The sequence below is a fragment of the Cydia amplana genome, chromosome 26, assembly GCF_948474715.1.
Source record: "Cydia amplana chromosome 26, ilCydAmpl1.1, whole genome shotgun sequence".
In the NCBI taxonomy this organism is placed as follows: domain Eukaryota; kingdom Metazoa; phylum Arthropoda; class Insecta; order Lepidoptera; family Tortricidae; genus Cydia; species Cydia amplana.
The window spans coordinates 2,603,894-2,623,968 of record NC_086094.1 but is presented as its reverse complement, the minus strand read 5'-3'; the positions used below and the strand labels follow the sequence as shown (position 1 = coordinate 2,623,968).

Below are 20,075 nucleotides of genomic sequence, written 5' to 3'. Positions count from 1 at the left end.
ATAGGTATAATTATTTTTATACCTACCACCACACCCAAATAGGCTAGGATGCCAATTTTTTTAATGGCTTAAATATATGTTTATATGGGTGCCATCAACTTTCACTGTAAATGTTATATTTTCATAGTAATTTGACATTTATGGTGGCACCTCCACACTGACACTGCAATATGAGCAGAGTTAACTTGGTTCAACTCAAATATTAATTTAATAATTAATAACAAAACACTTCATTGTTTTAGTTTTTTTATTAATAAAAATAAACTTTACATTTTACATAATAAATACAATCGCACCGATTTAATAACAAGTCCTATCTACAAGAAAAATACAACTATGTTACGATCAAGTATTCATTAGGCGGGTCCACACGGAACGGGCTGGCTCGCAAGTAACTAGGGGGTATTACTGCGATGTTCTGCCGCCAGAGTGCAGCACTAGCGCCTTGTCTACTGACAACGCTGGCTTGCCAGAGTATAAATAACCTTTTCGACGCCGTGTCAAACACAAAAGCTGTCACGCTGACGCGACGTCACCGATGTCAAAACTGAATTTGAACTTTATGCATATGCACGTAGGTCTCTGTTGCTCTGTGGTCTGTGACCGATTAATTGGTCTTTGACGTTGAACCTACGATGCGGATATATCGGTCATTGGCGTCCAAAAGGTTAAACTACCCCCAAGAATACGTGTGTCATTCTTTTCTCATACACTTTCGTTTCTCTAGCACGATCATGCTTTTCAGTGCGCTCGCGACCACGAACCTTAGCTCATGGAACTTCGCTATAGACAACCTGTATGTGCGTGTCTGTCCGTCTGTCAGTTTGAGGATTAGTATGATGTGGGTGTCGCGGCGGAGTACTTGCTTCTGATGTTCTGGTGTGCTATCTTCCATGTTGGCTTGGCTGAAAAATATATTTTATATTTATTTAATTTTTACTTCCTATTAATAATGTACAAAACAGTTGATAAGATAATATGTACCTAAGAGACATGTCAATCTTCCACTGCAAGCCGGCCAGGCCTGGCTTCACCCGCAGGTGTCTGGGTATGTTGGTGTAAAGCTGCTCGGCACACAGCAGCGTCGCCAGCTCCGCTACACAGTCTGATGAGAATCTACAACAAACATTTAAAAAAAACTGAGACATTAAATAGGGGTTGGTTTTTGCTGGGACAAGAGTTAGCCGCGACCACAACCAGTGAACCTGTGTTGTGTAAATAAAGGTAATAAAATAAATTTTGCAATAGACTTGTCTATAAATGTGAGTTAGATTAGAACATCATCATCATAATTATCAGCCTTTTATCACCCACTGCTGAGCATAGGCCTCTCTTCGAGTACGCCTCTTATCCCGGTCCTGAGCCAATCTCATCCAGAAGTGACCCGCAATCATAGAACGTAAAAGATTCTGTTTCTTTAAAAAAATATTATGTCAGGAATTCCATTTTTGATTGAAGCTTTTATTGCTGCCTGTACTTTTCTTTCAACAAGCAACTAATAGTCATCCAGACAATTCTAACAAACCCAAACATAATGAGGTTGCATTGTTTTATTACAGAATTCCCAAGGTTGCTTCTTGTTTGTCATTCTAATAAATGAAATCCCTATCTTACTGATTATTTGTTAGAACAGAGCCCAAATTACATTTCAGAGAATTTTACATGTAAAAGTCAATGGATATAAAAAAACTTCCTAATAAAAAGAACATAAAGCAATAGTGGTCATAAGAGTTACAACAAGTTTTTAATTTACCTCAAACTTTCTAAGAACACCTTCATATCCCCTAGTTCCCAGGCCTCTTTAGTGGCCGACCGGGCCCGGGCCACATGTCTCACCACCTCCCGCACCGCCGCGAACTTATCCGCGCTCATTAAGCTCGAAGTTCTGCTGTCTGGATTACCTTCCAATTCCTTTAGGGCCACTAGAATAGACAAGATTAGTATTTTTATAATTTTAGAAACAGAGAAAAATAGGACTTGTAGAAAAAAAAATATGGGACAAAAAAGTGGGTTGATAACTTACAAACAACGAATGGTTTTATTTCCTTTCTCTGTATGTCAGGTGTTATATTTGATATATTTAACCATTGTGACGGAACCTCTGTTAATAGTTCTAGTTGTTGCGACATTTTAATTGATTACATCAACTAAATGATTTTCTTAAAACTTTTTCGAAAATAATGAAACCCCACATAAATAAATTAGTTGGGGTTGTCATCTGTCATGAGAATCTGTAAAAAAATTTTACAATTATGGCCTGGATGCGAGCATGATGCGAGCTGTCAAAATAGTAAAAGGAGTTTTTCATAGAAGGTAGCATCCTATAGAAGTGGTCTACGCTTGCCTCCGTGAGGGACAAAACATACGCTATGATGCCTATGATTGGTCGAATTTATTTGATTGCCAAATAAATTAGACCAATCATCCATACTAATTTACGGTGGAGAATAAAAAAAAAGTGAGACTGTGACAAGGACAAACAATAATAGCGCTTTCGCTGCTACTCCTAATGAAAGATACATAAGTCTATCACGTTCTGTCAGTTATCCCTACCACTCATGCCCAATCCAGTTTAATACATACTAGATTCATGGAGATTTTCAATTTTTAACCGCTTTCCATGCCAGACATAAAAAAACCGGTACATTTATGGCAGTTCGAGGCAGTTGATATTCATCACTAACGTTTTATCCATAGACTATACTCACAATTAAAAAAAAAACTTGTTCGTCTAGTCATGTCTAGTCTAGTCTATGCTTTTAATGGCTGCCGGTTGTTTGGCTTTGCACGCCACTGACGCTACAATTTCCTTGCTTTACTAAGAATACCGTTAGATTTCTAGCGTCATATATCAATTATTATCTGCTGTATTGTATTTTCTAGTCAGTGTACCATAATTAATTATCGGTAGTGATTAAAACCTCGAAATGGCAGCAGTACAAGGTGCACCAGGGAACAAGCCGTGGCCGGTCAGACCTGGCGTTCAGCACCAGAACAGCCAGAATAACAACAATTTGACGCTAAACAGGACGATAAACCTGTACCCGCTGACTAATTACACATTTGGCACGAAGGAGCCATTGTTTGAGAGGGACGCTTCTGTACCGGCAAGATTTCAACGCATGAGGGAGGAATTTGTAAAGATTGGCATGAGAAGGTGAGTTCGTGTTATTTTTCCTCGTACTATGGTTTCGTAAACTCAATAACTCTTAATTGTCTAGGCTCTATTGACCTCAAATATCTCTTGTTGCCAAACACCATGGCCAAAGTCCCTAGTTTTTGCATGAAATTTATCTAGACTATTTTATAACCTCTATGCTAGCCTGTTTATTTGTATATAATTACTTTTGTAAAATTGTTCATTAAAGAAAAGGCCCTAAGTGAGATTTTAAATATCATTAATAATAATAGGTGGGTCCACACAACGAGCCACCTTGTGAGGAAATTTGTACTATGGGTGCTAGGCGACAATATACATACTTGTATAGATAAATACATATTTATATACATAGGAAACACCTATGACTCAGAAATAAATGTTTGTGTTCATTGCACAAATAAATGCCCTTACCTAGGACCATCAGCTTCAAGGGCAGGGTCACTTTTTTTACCTACTAGGCCTGACCAGTTGTCATTATCTTCTTCCTCCTTGACCTTTTTCCCATTCACTTGGGGTCGGCCTTTCTTGTCCTTTTCCTCCATAATCCACATTTTTTGCTATTTCAGCATCTGTATTCACATCTTTCATGTCTTTTTCGACCGTCGTCAACCAGGTGGCAGGTGGTCTTCCTTTTCCTCGTTTTTGTGTTGGCATATTTCATCATCATCTTCCTCGCGTTGTCCCGGCATTTTGCCACGGCTCATGGGAGCCTGGGGTCCGCTTGGCAACTAATCCCAGTAATTGGCGTGGGCACTAGTTTTTACCAAAGTGACTGCCATCTGACCTTCCAACTCAGAGGGTAAACTAGACCCGTATTGGGATTAGTCCGGTTTCCTCACGATGTTTTCCTTCACCGAAAAGCGCCTTGGTAAATATCAAATGATATTTCGTACATAAGTTCCGAAAAACTCATTGGTACGAGCCGGGGTTCGAACCCGCGACCTTCGTCGCACTTGCATTGCAAGTCGCACGCTCTTACTGCTAGGCCACCAGCGCTTTTCTTAGGCCACCAATGCTTTTTTTAGGCCATCAGCGCTTTTTTTAGGCCACCAGCGCTTTTTTAGGCCACCAGCGCTTTGTGTCGGCATATTTATTATACACGTATTGTTATTTAATGTTTGTGATTCCAGATCAGTGGAAGGCGTGTTGTTAGTGCACGAACACGGTCTGCCACATGTGCTGCTGCTACAGCTTGGAACAGCCTTCTTCAAGCTGCCTGGCGGAGAACTCAACCCTGGAGAGGTAAGAATTTGTCTACATCTATCATTCTTTTTTAGGAAACCTCGAACAAGATGGGAGGATGAACTCAAACTCACAGCGGGCCCGAACTGGAGCAGAGTGGCCCACGACAGACCCCAATGGAAAGAGCTAGAGGAGGCCTTTGCCAAGCGGCACACTGAGTTAAGAGACATAAAGTGTCATTCAATAGAACTTGCTAGTTAGCAAGTTACATAGTAGTAGTTGCTAGTTTACATAGTTATGTAAACAAAGGTTACTAGTAATTTGACATTCAGTGTCAATTTTAATATGGCGGTTTGTTTACATAGTTAGCAAGTTCTATTGAATGACATTTTACTCTAACTCAGAATAAAAGGGCTTAATAGATAGATAGATAGTTTTGTTTGGAGCCTATTTATTAGATCAATCCCCTTCTCAGTGTCTAGAAGGTACCATTTAATTCTTGAGGTTTTGCTTTTAGTGTGTTTTAAAGGTCTGGGCAATTTTATGCAGCTAACTAAAGTCTATTTTTTAATTCGGTAGACGAAAATGACATTTCTTAGTATGAAATGACATTTTATGTTCATACTATGAACTGTCATTTCAGTCTACCGAATAAAAAAATAGATTTTAAGAATCTGTGTTGGGTCATTAATGCTTCACCTGGTATCACCTTGCAGTCTTTAAATCAAATAAAAGGAGTAATATTATTATTTTCCAGGATGAAATTGAGGGGCTCAAGAGACTACTGACAGAGACACTCGGCAGGCAAGATGGCGTCAAACAGGAGTGGCTCATTGAAGATACTATTGGTTAGTTGTTAATGTGTTAATTAATTTATAATTAAAAGTAATCATGTCGGTTAGAATACATTATTTCTTGTTTCACATGCTCAAGAAATAAAACTATTAAAACGGATTATATCGCGTATTTTGTGTAATTTGATCAGGAACGCTGCAAAGGGTTCGAAACGTCGGGATGTAGTATAAATTCAATATACGCGATATAATCCGTTTTAATAGTTTTATTTCATGCTCAAGTTTAAAATTATTATAGGAAAAGTTTTGTTTATCATATGTTTTATCACAGACCTTGATAAAAATAATAAATGTGCCTTAGGCAACAGTTAACACATTCAGTGCCGAAAACCCGACTAACAGGTATTTTATGATTTCGTTCCTAGGCCGGACGACCCGATAGTCGGGATCGTGGTACTACAGCTTTATATGACGAAATGTTTGTGGCCTGGCGCGGATGTCTTGTTTGGCTGGGTGGCAATGAATGTGTTAAATCATCAAAATCACAACACCTATTTGTCCAGTACCACAGACAAGACATCTTCCAGACTGAGCATAGTAGCGCTACCCCCTCTGCCACAAATATACGGTAGTTTTACTCCATTTTCGAGTCAGTGTCTTTGTGTGACGTCCGTGTGTTTGAACGGACCAATCACGGCACGGGACTCGCTCACCTCGTCCCCCGCACCTCATTATTTTTGGCAGCATCGGTTTCATGAAATAATTGCTCTAAACTCCGTCTAGAGGATTCCTAGTCTATGTCCAGTACAAACCATGTCTAAATGTAATCCTTACTATTCAAGGCAATTGGTGGCGCCCTAACTTCGAGCCCCCGCAGTACCCATACGTGCCTCCCCACATCACCAAGCCCAAAGAGCACAAGCGGCTCTTCCTAGTCCAACTACAAGACCGGGCGCTTTTCGCTGTGCCCAAGAACTACAAGCTAGTGGCCGCCCCGCTGTTTGAGCTGTATGACAACGCTCAGGGCTACGGACCCATTATTTCATCGCTGTCGCAGAGTTTGTGCAGATTTAACTTTATTTACATGTAAAGTTGTGGTGAGAATGACTATTGGTTGGTTGTTTTATACCAGGGTTAATCAACTTTTTCTTACCACACGTTGCTATGGTTACGGTCTCCTGAGTCACTCTTAAAATTCTAGGTATTTTTCGTATTTAAATGAAGCAAACTTGCATTTTATGGTGGTTATAAGACCTTTCCATAATGGGCATCTACTGAGCATGTTAGTAGAACATGGTACAGCAGTTCTTCTAACAATCTATGCTACTATTGTCTCCTCGCTGATGGGACAGAATAACAACATGAAATAGTTGATTGACCCACCAAGTACCGTGTAAGGCAGACACTAGAGTGTATTTGTGTATTTGTAGACCTTTGTTGGTAACGAAATCTAAAATATCAACCAAATATAGTCATTCTTATTACTAATAGTAATTAAAGAGACAGTTCACGATAAGTACGGATTGTATGAATGTTTGTAGTATAAGTGCATTTGACTAAAACATGAAGGAAAAACAACATGGAGTTTTATTTTCAATGTACCTGAAGAAAGAAGACTGTTTATAGATTTAAGCATACCATAGTGTTAAGTATAGGTCATAGAGAAAAAATACATAAGAGTGCTCACTCCATACATCAGTTCGGACTATTAATTTCAGTGTCTACATCTAGCATCGAGTAGCGGAACTATCAGTACTGCTATTTGACAATAGATGTAGCACCGACCGGAAAGTCTTATCTCAACAGCATAAAACTTTCCGGTCGGTGGCTACATCTATTGTCAAGTAGCAGTACTGATAGTTCCGCTACTCGATGCTAGATGCTAATAGTCTTTTTGGTACTAAAACTGATGTATGGAGTGAGCACTCTATGTATTTTTTTCTCTATGGTATAGGTATACTGCATGTAATAAAAAATATTTGTTGAAATTTGAACTTTAACAGCTGTAAATAGAGTTGAATATCATATCCGCCGTATATGACTTTGTATGCGGTAAAGGGTTAAAATTGGATCTCATGAAAATACGCTGTGTATTTTGTCCTAACCCAAATTTCATAACGGAATCTTACAAAAAAAAGGAAAATGCTTTAAATTGTCTGTATATGGATATGTCAAACAAAATGTGATACTTAGAATGGGGTTGTCATAATCTTGTAATACCTATATTATTATTTTTTTGTAATGCAGTATTTTTTATAACAAGTATAACAACTGAGAAAATTACAATTTCAATGTTTACTGTGTTTACAGAATGATTTTGTATTCTTGTAATCAGATACTTAGGAGTAAATATTATTGATAGCAAATCGAGCGTTATGTTAATTTTCTAAAGTTAGTCAAGTTTAAAGTTTGTCAAAGGACTGTCTCATTTCAAACATATACAGAGATAATCGTACTATCTTTGTCTTACACTAGTACTAGCACCCAAAAGAAAAGTATGAGTATAGTTTTATTTGTTCTTATTTCCTGACAATTTGGTTTGACCAACTATACTCGCAGTTATTGAATAACATTTAAATTATAGACGGGCACTGAGACGCAGATCTTTATCTATGATATGATATAATTAAGTAATATAGACTTTGCTAATAAGGAGTATTACTGTAATGTTTTGCCGCCAGAGTGCAGCACTAGCGCCTTTAGTAAACCATAGAGTAACTTATTCATACTCCTTAAACTGTTTTTTGACAAGTTTTCACAGACAATCAAATATGACATTGATACATCAAGGCGGTTTGTTTACAAAGGGCCTACCGGGAAACGCGAAATCGAAACTCTGCTATCTGCCTCTTTATCGCTCGAATATGCAAGAGTAATAGAGAGGTTAGATAACAAAATTTCGACTCTCTCGTTTGCGGTAGACCCTTAGATTATGACTTATTGTGGGTGTGGCGCCCCCTATGCAGAGTTTCGCGTAATATTCCCTATTAGTATCTATGTGACACAAGGCTCTTTTGCGAATACGTAATATGTATGTAAGTATTCCATAAACCCGACCCATGGGGAATCTTCTCCAGACAAATTGTGATTGAAAGTCAACCGAGCTTATACAGGTAAAGTATTTCAATTTTGTGAAATTGGTAGCAGATAGTTAGACCAAGAAAAGTCTGCAACGATTTTGATAGCACACGCAGTGCAAGTGTTATTTATAAGTCATAATTTTATAGAAGTAAATTCTTGTGTTCTGCATTATACATACTGCTCACACACAGAATAAAGTTGATGTTTACTGTACCTATAATTTATGTAGGAAATCAAGTGTATAAAAAAACCTGTGTCAGTCACAAACTCGAAGTGTAAATGTAAAAAAAATGCTTTTTTTTTTTCATTTTCTAATGCAATCATGGAAAAATTGGCCTTATTATGACTATTTAAGGTGTACAATCTGTTTCTGTGATATTACTTGTATCTAAATATAGATATTTGATATTTTTATACTAAATGGAATTCAGAACTACATAGTTATATTTTATGAAAGTGATTAACAGATATGTGATATATAAACAACTTATATTTTAACTGAAAATTGTTATTCGAAAAGTTATGACAGCATAAAATGACTTACATTGCATATAAAACAAAATCAATTTAAATTTAACCATAAAATCTGTGATACGAGTCATAAAATAATATAATTTAAATATTTTATCATATTGTACCAAAGACTGCGTGTGTATTTGTTTAAATTTTAAATACAAATATAATGCGCTGCGCAATATTATTATTTTTCATATATTTCGATATATCCGAGAGTAAGTTATGGTCGAAAGGAGTCGTGCATTACACCATCAACCCAAAAGATTATGGTAAGTCATATAAATTAGAAGTACATACATTTTTAGGGTTTTCAAGCGTCAGCAAAGCTTAAGCGGCTCCTGTGATGTTGCTTATGTCCATGCATGGGCGACGATAACCGCTTCCCGTCAGGCGGCTCATCTGCTCGTTTGCTGACTTAGATTTTTAGCTGACTAAAGGGATAGCCTTAAAGGGATAAGTTCGCCTTTGTACTGCCTATCCTGTGCCATAAATTTGTGTTTTGTACAATAAAGAGTTTATATATATATATGTATACATATATATTTAAGTCAAACAGATTTAGAAGCTATATGCAAATAGTTCGTAATAAAACCATCAGTCAGCATGTTAGGACATATATTATTTATGGCATTGATAAATTAAATTCAAGTTAGGTACTTACTGAATATACAAATTTATAGGCGCACTGAGGCTAAATCACTACAAAGTATATTTAAAACAAAGTCGCTTCCCGCTGTCTGTCCCTATGTACGCTTAAATCTTTAAAACCACGCAACGGATTTTGATGCGGTTTTTTTTTAATAGAGTGATTCAAGAGGAAGGTTTATGTATAACTTGTTAACCAGTACGAAGCCGGGGTTTTTTTAGGGTTCCGTAGCCAAATGGCAAAAAACGGAACCCTTATAGATTCGTCATGTCTGTCTGTCCGTCTGTCTGTCCGTCCGTATGTCACAGCCACTTTTCTCCGAAACTATAAGAACTATACTGTTGAAACTTGGTAAGTAGATGTATTCTGTGAACCGCATTAAGATTTTCACACAAAAATAGAAAAAAAACAATAGATTTTTGGGGTTCCCCATACTTCGAACTGACACTCAAAATTTTTTTTTTATCAAACCCATACGTGTGGGGTATCTATGGATAGGTCTTCAAAAATGATATTGAGGTTTCTAATATCATTTTTTTTCTAAACTGAATAGTTTGCGCGAGAGACACTTCCAAAGTGGTAAAATGTGTGTCCCCCCCCCCCCCCTGTAACTTCTAAAATAAGAAAATGATAAAACTAAAAAAAATATATGATGTACATTACCATGTAAACTTCCACCGAAAATTGGTTTGAACGAGATGTAGTAAGTAGTTTTTTTTTATACGTCATAAATCGCCTAAATACGGAACCCTTCATGGGCGAGTCCGACTCGCACTTGGCCGCTTTTATTTAGTAGACATCTTCCCCGCGATATCCCGGCATTTTGCCACGGCTCATGGTCATGGTAGCCTGGTGTCCGCTTGATAACTAATCCCAAGAATTGACGATTGATTTTGTTTAGTAGAAGCATGTAGAAGTGAATATAAAAAATAAAAACATTTTATTGCAGACTAGAGCCCATATCATTAAAAATATCTTCAATCTAATATAATCTACCTAGGTAATCTAAATACGTGACGTAATATGAACAGCCCCTGCCGGCCTAGCCAAGGTGACAATCGCTATCGCTTCGCCATCGAATCGCTTTGTGTCTCTCTATCACTCTTCCATATTAGTGTGACAGTGACAGTTGCGTTTCGATCGCTACGGAGCGTAAGCGATTGGCACGTTGGCTACGGGGCCTGATCTTCTGTGTTGGTCTTAAATATGGAATCTACTTTAATGTATAGACCTCCACTCCCAAGACGAGATAATGTCGACGTTCTCCGCCCTGGAGAAGGAGATGTGCGTCAAATTCTTCAGAACCCCCCTCAACTATTCCACCAGCGAGACGCAGAAGGTGCTGTACATCAGCAACCCTAACAAGCAGAGGAGCTGTCCGCCGATGCGGTTCAACTATAGCGGCAGTGTCGTGGTAAGTAACACCTAGGCACAATAAGTAATAGTATTATCATACAGAACGGCCACGCACCGCCCCGCCCCGACTCGCATTACCTCGCCCCGCGACATGAATCTGCCGGACTTCTGGCGTGCTCTCAGTACAGCGACTTACCCACACATACACAATGACGCGTGTAGGTACTGAACACATATAAACGCAAATGACTTTTGATGTATGGCGTGTCCGCCCTGTGACCTAGGTTCCACAAGCCTTCCGTCTTTCCATCCGAGACTTAGCTGAAACCATCATCAACGCCATATTTTCATATTGTTATATTTTATATCTAATCATGTTATCGGGGATTTAATATCCTCGTCAGATTTTCCTGATAACATAAAAACTTCCGGTTCAGAGATCCTATACCGCGAAAAACATAAACATCTACCGCTCGAATAAGCAAGATCGCTCTCTCTCCCTCCCTCTATAGGCTGTCAAAGACAGATCTTAGCACTTTTTGGATAAAAGGAAAGATTTATTTAGTCTCTTCAACGCCAAAGACGGATTAATCCGTCACAGACCACAAAGCAACATAGACCTACGTGCATATGCGTAAAGTTCAATTTCAGTTTTGACAATTTCATATTTGTGTTCACAGGACATGCCGATCGGGTACAAGTGTATAAACAAGAATGATATCGCGAGGATCACCATTGAAATGTTAAAAGCCAGCATCGATCAGACGGGTAAGTAACAAATGCACAGAATAAGTAATAGTACTAGGTACAGAAGATTCACTCTCTAACAAAACGCGTCTATTACGATAGATATATAATATGACTGCTAGGTGGCGCAAGCGCGAGCAGGCGTCCGTTCCGTAGCGGTGCGCGGCAACTACTATACTATAGCTAGACACCAAAATTGGTGTGACCCGCATGTACTTGTAGCGAGGCGACAAAATCGCGGAGTGAGCCGCGCCGCCGCGCCTGACAAATGTAAATAGTTATTACCTACAGTTAGACCAAAAAAGGTCTGCAACGATTTAGATTGTACACGCAGTGCAAGTGTTATTTTAAACGTCAAACTTCTATGAAATTATGACGTATAAATAACACTTCCACTGAGTATGCTATCAAAATCATTGCAGACTTGTCTAGGTCTTAGGTACTCTAATCACTTCCGAATAGAAAGTGGACTCTGATATTATGGAATTATGGGTGATTTTTCCTTTTCAGCGCCACCTATAAATAGTTTCGATTTGGTTAAAAGGTTTGAGGAACAGGTGAGCAGTCTATTAAATTATACAACGGGACTTAATCGCGTATCTAAGTTTTAAGATTTACCTCCTCCCGATTAAGTCCCGTTGTATAATTTAATAATGTGTAAAAATCGTGAAAGTTTAAATCAGTGGTAGTGAGGTGAGCAGTCCACTCCGTCCAGATTACCTACTTTAAAATAAGTAGGTACTGCCTTCTTAGTTCTTACAAACACACGTACAGTCTCCTGCAATAATATGGTACACAACGAAGGCCGCAAAAATATGTGACACGCTCTTATGGCTCCACAAATAAGATCGTGTCAGATATTTTTGCGGCCTTCGTTGTGTACCATATTATTGCAGGTGACTGTACTGAATCGTTGTTATAAATGTACCCAGCAAACTCTAATATAATGCCGAGTAGGTACCTACACATAATGGGCCAACGTAGGCTAATCTAAATACTACTACTCGGCATTAGATATAATAGATTGGTCAAGTTTCCGTGCCATCTAGAAAAACAATGACAAGGCTCATGTTTTATTCACGTTAACAGTCTCTATTACTATGTAAACTATGTTGTCTTTTTTTACCCATGTATTCGTCTAATTATCTAATACAATGATGAAAAAGTGTTTTCACCACAGCAAAGTAATCGAATGCAAATTTTGAGTTGTTTTCTTATGTATGCCGGTAAAATTGACTTTTAAATGATAATTATTTAATTTATACATTAATTTTGAATCGGTTTTCTTTGATTTAGTTTCATATTTTACAGTTACTATTTCTGTTGGATTGGCAAATTTAATTGTTTAATTCTCGTCCCCCTCACGCTCTCAACGCTCAAGATTCCGATCCCCGAACCACTCGCTACGCTCGTGGTTCATCTTTGCAATCTTTCTCTTGCTCGGGTATCAATATTAGCACGAGGGGCTAAACAACTTTGCCGCCTTGTAAAACAAATAACTATTCATAATTTGAACACAGGACCAAACCAAACCGCGGCCTACGTTCCTAACAACCGAAGACCGCAACTTCATCAACGCGCACTACCACGGCGAGTGTGCGTCGCTGTCGCAGCGCGCGAGTGGTTACTCGGCGCGGCGCGACTTCGGCGACCGGGGCGTCTCGCTCGGCGACCAGAACTCGGCCTGGTACGCTGAGCGGGCGTGGCCGCTCGCAGTCATCATGTACTCCGTCGAGGACACGCTGCGTGAGTTACCTACACTATCATCATAACCACTAACTGATTTCATTTTCGTTTATTCAATATTGTAGTGTCATTATATTAGATGTTACATTATATTGAGTCAGATCATGACACCCTGTAACTGTGCCCACACAATAATATTAACTATTTTTACATATTCTCAGTGAGCTTCGCGCGCTCCTACAAGCTAAAATGTTGACTTTTCGCGCTGCCATACAATAGCTGCCTGCAGCGCCCTTTATGCAAAACAGGCGGGTGGCTCAATGCGCATAGAGCCTGTGGCGCCCTTCACACTAAAAACATCGACGTTCTAAGCGCCCATATAATGACCGCCTGTGGCACCCTTCATCGCTAAAAGATCAACATTCTTAGCGCGCTTCGCGTGCTCCAATTGCAGCTCCATTGAAATGTTGTCATTCTAAGCGCGCTCCCAAGCAGTAGGAGCCTGCTGCGCTCGTCAAGCTCAATAATCGGGCGGTTTGGAGCGCTCTCTTTTGTAGTGGGCGCCTTCTTCTTCCTCGCGCTATCCCGGCATTTTGCCGCGGCTGTGGGGTACCCTTTTAACAGCTAAGTGGGCGCCTAAGGACTATAAAGTCGGGCGAAGCTAGATATTCAGAGTGCGTGCGACCGCTCCCATTTTATTTACATGGAGGTGTTAGCGGACACCAGTCGGTTTTCCCAAGTACGCCCACATGGCAGACCGATCCTCTCCCATTCTAACTTGGGCGAACCAATGAACATGAAGTCTATAGGATTTTGCTTCGCCCATTCCTCGATTTCAGCATGCTTCCGTATCCTCCAGCTGCTGTACGGTCAGCAACAGAAGTTGCTAAGCGGGCGAGGTGGTCAAAATTACCTTAACGCGCTCTTATTCTCTTAACAACAAAGTCGCCTCAAAATAATTTTGAACACCTCGCCCCCTTAGCAACTTCTAAAGCGGTGCCCAGGCGGGATGATCAAATCGACCGATTTGATCAGAAATGAAATTGGCGTCAACCTCCAATTTAATCACCAATTTAAGATTTATGGTAATATCTGAGCCCTTTAAGTTAAAAAAATGCTCCAAAACAAAAATACTAGCGTTACAAATTGGTATTGTTGCGTCCGTACCCAATTTTATCGGTAATATAATCGGCGGTTGAATGCGGCGAGCCAAATTGGCGTTTGCGTCCGCACGTCCCGATTTGATCGGACAATTTAATCAAATTGGCGAAAAATTGGGCTCCACTCAAACGTTCCAGGCGACTCCCAAGACTACAAGCTGCTCAAGTTCGCCATGACGCAGATAGAGCTGGCGACGTGCGTGGTGTTCCACGAGATGGGCCCTGATGATAAATTCTCGCCGTCCAACCAGCTGCTGTTCAAGGGGGAGGGGGGGGACGAGCCGGAGCTCGGCTTCAAACGCGGAGATCAGGTAATATCTGCTGACTGTACAAACGTTTCAGGCGACTCCCAAGACTACAAGCTGCTCAAGTTCGCCATGACGCAGATAGAGCTGTTTTTTTTTTTTTTTTATTTAGAAAACCAAACAGTCACATAAACATCAAAAATACAATACAAAAGATGTACTGCAACAAAAGGTACAATAAAAAAGACCTGGAGGTTCATAAATTATAAATTATGTTAACTGTGTAAGTACAATTATAACTACTGCATATAGACATATCAGATAGAAAAAACTGCTATCAATACTTAGGTACTAAAACAACTTACGTTTAACTATGGTTCCACGAGATGGGCCCTGATGATAAATTCTCGCCGTCCAACCAGCTGCTGTTCAAGGGGGAGGGGGGGGGACGAGCCGGAGCTCGGCTTCAAACGCGGAGATCAGGTAATATTAAGGCTGTATAAGTGTAAGGTCTGAGTGGACGCTCATGTTGTGCGTGCAGCGGGGCGGGGCGTGCGGCGTGCATGTTAAACAAATGCGCACGTATAGGAGCGGCCTTAGTGCACGCTGCTCACATCACGCGTGAGCCCACAGCCACGCTGCACGCGTCGCCGAGCGAGCGTCCACTCAGACCTTACACAGGCATAGGGAGTTTATTTCCCAACTGATTTCGAACTTTATTTCAAAGTGATAGGGTTCAATTTGCATGACTTATAAGGGTTAAAATTATAAACTATTCCTGGTTTTTCATCCCATAAACCAGTATTTAGTCCATCGCTTTTACCCAATAGCCGTTTAGGTCAGGGGTCGTCAAACTTTTTAGAAAATAAGCCAAGTGCAGCAAAAGTCAGCTCAAAGAACCACCAGTATTTTTTTGTGGTCTCTCAAGTGTCACTTTATTCTGATTTAAGACTTTTCAAACAATGAAATATTGTTATTGAATGAATGAAAAAAAAAACATGTTTGCTCGTATAGGTGATCAGCCTGCGAGCGATGACGCACGGAGCCCCGGGGCACTCTGCGCACGCGCTCAACAACCTGCTGCGCGCGCTCGGCCTCCCCATGATGTCCAACCGCTTCGACCGCGACAACTATCTCAACATTCAGTGGGCACACGTGCAGAAAGGTGAGAACACCCGGTAGATGGCGCTTTTATCAACTCCCTGAGTCCAAGTTAGGTAGGTTCCTAACGCGCTCAAAAACCTGCTGCGCGCGCTCGGCCTCCCCATGATGTCCAACCGCTTCGACCGCGACAACTATCTCAACATTCAGTGGGCACACGTGCAGAAAGGTGAGAACACCCGGTAGATGGCGCTTTTATCAACTCCCTGAGTCCAAGTTAGGTAGGTTCCTAACGCGCTCAACAACCTGCTGCGCGCGCTCGGCCTCCCCATGATGTCCAACCGCTTCGACCGCGACAACTATCTCAACATTCAGTGGGCACACGTGCAGAAAGGTGAGGACACTGGCCGGTAGATGGCGCTTTTATCAACTCCCTGAATCCAAGTTAGGTAGGTTCCTAACGCGCTCAACAACCTGCTGCGCGCGCTCGGCCTCCCCATGATGTCCAACCGCTTCGACCGCGACAACTATCTCAACATTCAGTGGGCACACGTGCAGAAAGGTGAGAACACCGGCCGGTAGATGGCGCTATAATCAACTCCCTTACGTTCAAGCAAAGACAATTTGAAATAGAGGCCGATTGTCAAAGTAAATTATGTAGCCACAGTCATAGAGAAATATAGTAAGACAAGAGTGCTCACTCCATACATCAGTTAGACTATTAATTTCAATGTCTACATCTAGCATCGAGTAGCGGAACTATCAGTACTGCTACTTGACAATAGATGTAGCACCGACCGGAAAGTCTTATGCTGTTAAGATAAGACTTTCCGGTCGGTGCTACATCTATTGTCAAGTAGCAGTACTGATAGTTCCGCTACTCGATGCTAGATGCTAATAATAAATTAGTAATTAGTAGTAATGCTAGTAATAAATTACTCGATGCTAGATGCTAATAGTCTTTTTGGTACTAAAACTGATGTATGGTGTGAGCAATCTATGTATATTATTCTCTATGCCACAGTACATTTACTGCCATCTTTCGACAGAAGATTAAAACATTTTGAATGCCATTTGACTTTGATATGTGTCTTTCACTGATATTGTGTCAATTTGTTAAATGTCAAAAATTAACGCCATCTACTCGAGACTAAGCCAAAGGTATGTATTGTGCAATCTTTTCGCGCGATGGCGCCATACCTTTGGCCTACTGTCGAGTAGATGGCGTAAATTTTTGACATTTAACAAATTGACACATATCAGTGAAAGAATAAGCTTCAAACTCTTCAAAGTCATTTTTTTGTCTGTGAAAACTTGTCAAAAACCGGCCAAGTGCGAGTCGGACTCGCGCACGGAGGGTTCCGCACCATCAACAAAAAATAGAGTAAAAAAAATCGTGTTTGTTGTATGGGAGCCCCCCTTAAATATTTATTTTATTTTTAGCATTTGTTGTTATAGCGGCAACAGAGATACATCATTTGTGAAAACTTCAACTGTCTAGCTATCGCGGTACATGAGATACAGCCTGGTGATAGACGGACGGACGGACAGCAAAGTCCTAGTAATAGGGTCCCGTTTTTTACCCTTTGGGTACGGAACCCTGAAAAAGGCGCTAGTCATAGAAGGTAGCATCCTATAGAAGTGGTCTACGCGTGCCTCCGTGAGGGACAAAACATATAAATTCGACCAATCATAGCGTCGCATTGCGCCGCTATGATTGGTCGAATTTATTTGTTATGGTGGGCAACAAATGAAGTCGACCAATCGCAGTAGTCAATTTACGGTGGGGAATAAAACAAGATGTGAGACTGTGACAAGGACAAACAATAATAGCGCTTTCGCTGCTACTCCTACTGAAAGATACATAAGACTATCCCGTTCTGTCAGTTATCCCCACCACTCATGCCCAATCCAGTTATACTAGATTCATGGCGCTAGTACTGCACTCTGGCGGCAAAACATTGATAAGATAAGATAAGATAAAAGATAAAAGATAGTTTATTCAAGTAGGCATAATTACAATGCGCTTATGAACGTCAAATAAAGCTAGGTAGACCGGCTCCAACCCTACACCTCTGCCCCGAGAAGATTTAAATCCCCCCTCAATTGGAGGAGGGTATCCCAATATGGGACCGGCAACAAACTCGGCGGGACACATTGCAGTGATACTCCCTATTGAATTATAAATTGAACTCGTATTTTGTGCAACAGGCAAAGAGCGTCTACTAGAGAAGACTCCTAAAGAGGCGTGGGTGGTCGGCATTCCTTACGACTTCAGCAGCGCCACTCATGCGCCAGCTAACTTCCTCTGCGACAACTGCCCTCCTGGAGCGAGCACCGTGCAACCGCTACAGGTATGCTTTAGTGTCCCGACTGTCCGCTAGATGGCACTATTCATGTTAGTGTTACTTTAGCAGCGCCACTCATGCGCCAGCTAACTTCCTGTGCGACAACTGCCCTCCTGGAGCGAGCACCGTACAACCGCTACAGGTATGCTTTAGTGTCCCGACTGTCCGCTAGATGGCACTATTCATGTTAGTGTTACTTTAGCAGCGCCACTCATGCGCCAGCTAACTTCCTGTGCGACAACTGCCCTCCTGGAGCGAGCACCGTACAACCGCTACAGGTATGCTTTAGTGTCCCGACTGTCCGCTAGATGGCACTATTCATGTTAGTGTTACTTTAGCAGCGCCACTCATGCGCCAGCTAACTTCCTCTGCGACAACTGCCCTCCTGGAGCGAGCACCGTACAACCGCTACAGGTATGCTTTAGTGTCCCGACTGTCCGCTAGATGGCACTATTCATGTTAGTGTTACTTTAGCAGCGCCACTCATGCGCCAGCTAACTTCCTGTGCGACAACTGCCCTCCTGGAGCGAGCACCGTACAACCGCTACAGGTATGCTTTAGTGTCCCGACTGTCCGCTAGATGGCACTATTCATGTTAGTGTCAGCAGCGCGACTCATGCGCCAGCTAACTTCCTCTGCGACAACTGCCCTCCTGGAGCGAGCACTGTGCAACCGCTACAGGTATGCTTTAGTGTCCCGACTGTCCGCTAGATGGCACTATTCATGTTAGTGTCAGCAGCGCCACTCATGCGCCAGCTAACTTCCTCTGCGACAACTGCCCTCCTGGAGCGAGCACTGTGCAACCGCTACATGTATGCTTTAGTGTCCAGACTGTCCGCTAGATGGCACTATTCATGTTAGTGTTACTTTAGCAGCGCCACTCATGCGCCAGCTAACTTCCTCTGCGACAACTGCCCTCCTGGAGCGAGCACTGTGCAACCTCTACAGGTATGCTTTAGTGTCCCGACTGTCCGCTAGATGGCACTATTCATGTTAGTGTTACTTTAGCAGCGCCACTCATGCGCCAGCTAACTTCCTGTGCGACAACTGCCCTCCTGGAGCGAGCACTGTCCAACCGCTACAGGTATATGTGTACTATATGTTTTAGTGTTTAAACTAGCCGAGAGATGGCACTAATTCACGTAGGGGAAAATGTGTATCGCGGTATTTGTAAGAGAACCGTTTAAATGAGGACCTAGACCAGGCGTGGCTCACTCCGCGATTTCGTCGCTTTGCTACAGGTAGCTAAAAGTACATCCGTTCCGCCCCAATTTTGGGGAAAAACATAAGACGCGCGTGGCGCTGTCGCCACCTAGCGGCCATATCTGTGCTGATCGTAACAGACGCGTTTTGTTAGAGAGTGAGTCTTCTGTACTTAGTACTGTATTTATTCTAGTCTAGTTGTCAGTCGGTTAGATACTAGTGTATATGAAACGCACACACGACGTAACGTTCAAATTAACTTCTCCTTCTACATAGTTATAATTAAACATATATATATTTATACAGTCAACAACCCTATTGGACTTTTGTGCTTATTGTGTCTGTTTTCTTTTTCCTTGTTTGTTTTATTTTGTTACTGTGTTTTGCGACAATAAATGACTTTTTTTTTTTTTTTATTCTGTACCTAGACAATTAAACATTTTTATTAAGAGGTTTAGAGGAATTTTGAGCTTAGCCACCCCCTTAAATCCGCGCCTAAACTTTGAATTTACTTGTGAAACCCTCGAGGTCTCTACTATTTATTTTTTTCAGGACGCAATGTGGCGCCGCTGGCTAAGCATGGGGCACAACAACAAGCTGTCGGAAAGCGACGCCATTTTGGTCAACCTGGTGTATTCGGCGCAGTGCAAGGCGCGCGAGCAAAGCGGATACACTTATTAAACAAAAATATATTAAAAGTACTAAAAAACTGTGTTTTATTTTATTAACCCTAATGATTTATTTATTAGCCCTAGATAAATAGCCCTATTAGTTTAATACAGAGATCGGAATGGGGTATAACAACAAGATTTGGAGATGGAAACCGACGCCATCTTGGTCAACCTGGTGT

At 41.2% G+C, this 20,075-nt stretch overlaps 3 protein-coding genes across 3 annotated transcripts; 2 read left to right on the top strand and 1 right to left on the bottom strand.

The window, feature by feature from the left end:
• Nucleotides 1-675: 675 nt before the first annotated feature.
• LOC134660113 (COMM domain-containing protein 5-like) lies at nt 676-2,175 on the bottom strand. Its single transcript, XM_063515817.1, has 4 exons — nt 2,024-2,175; nt 1,754-1,922; nt 985-1,116; nt 676-905 (listed from the first exon to the last, which is right to left on the bottom strand). Exons 1-4 carry the CDS (start codon nt 2,127-2,129, stop codon nt 695-697), a joined length of 618 nt encoding a protein of 205 aa, XP_063371887.1. The 5' UTR covers nt 2,130-2,175; the 3' UTR covers nt 676-694.
• Nucleotides 2,176-2,750: 575 nt separating this feature from the next.
• On the top strand, nt 2,751-6,232 carry LOC134660152 (cleavage and polyadenylation specificity factor subunit 5). Its single transcript, XM_063515876.1, has 4 exons — nt 2,751-3,157; nt 4,291-4,402; nt 5,100-5,190; nt 5,979-6,232. The coding sequence occupies exons 1-4, from the start codon at nt 2,928-2,930 to the stop codon at nt 6,224-6,226; spliced, it is 681 nt and encodes a 226-aa protein (XP_063371946.1). The 5' UTR covers nt 2,751-2,927; the 3' UTR covers nt 6,227-6,232.
• A 2,562-nt stretch (nt 6,233-8,794) lies between these two features.
• On the top strand, nt 8,795-19,934 carry LOC134660170 (uncharacterized). Its single transcript, XM_063515901.1, has 9 exons — nt 8,795-9,002; nt 10,609-10,793; nt 11,416-11,503; nt 11,993-12,039; nt 13,003-13,228; nt 14,467-14,639; nt 15,588-15,738; nt 17,886-18,028; nt 19,778-19,934. Exons 1-9 carry the CDS (start codon nt 8,900-8,902, stop codon nt 19,904-19,906), a joined length of 1,245 nt encoding a protein of 414 aa, XP_063371971.1. The 5' UTR covers nt 8,795-8,899; the 3' UTR covers nt 19,907-19,934.
• Nucleotides 19,935-20,075: the final 141 nt, after the last annotated feature.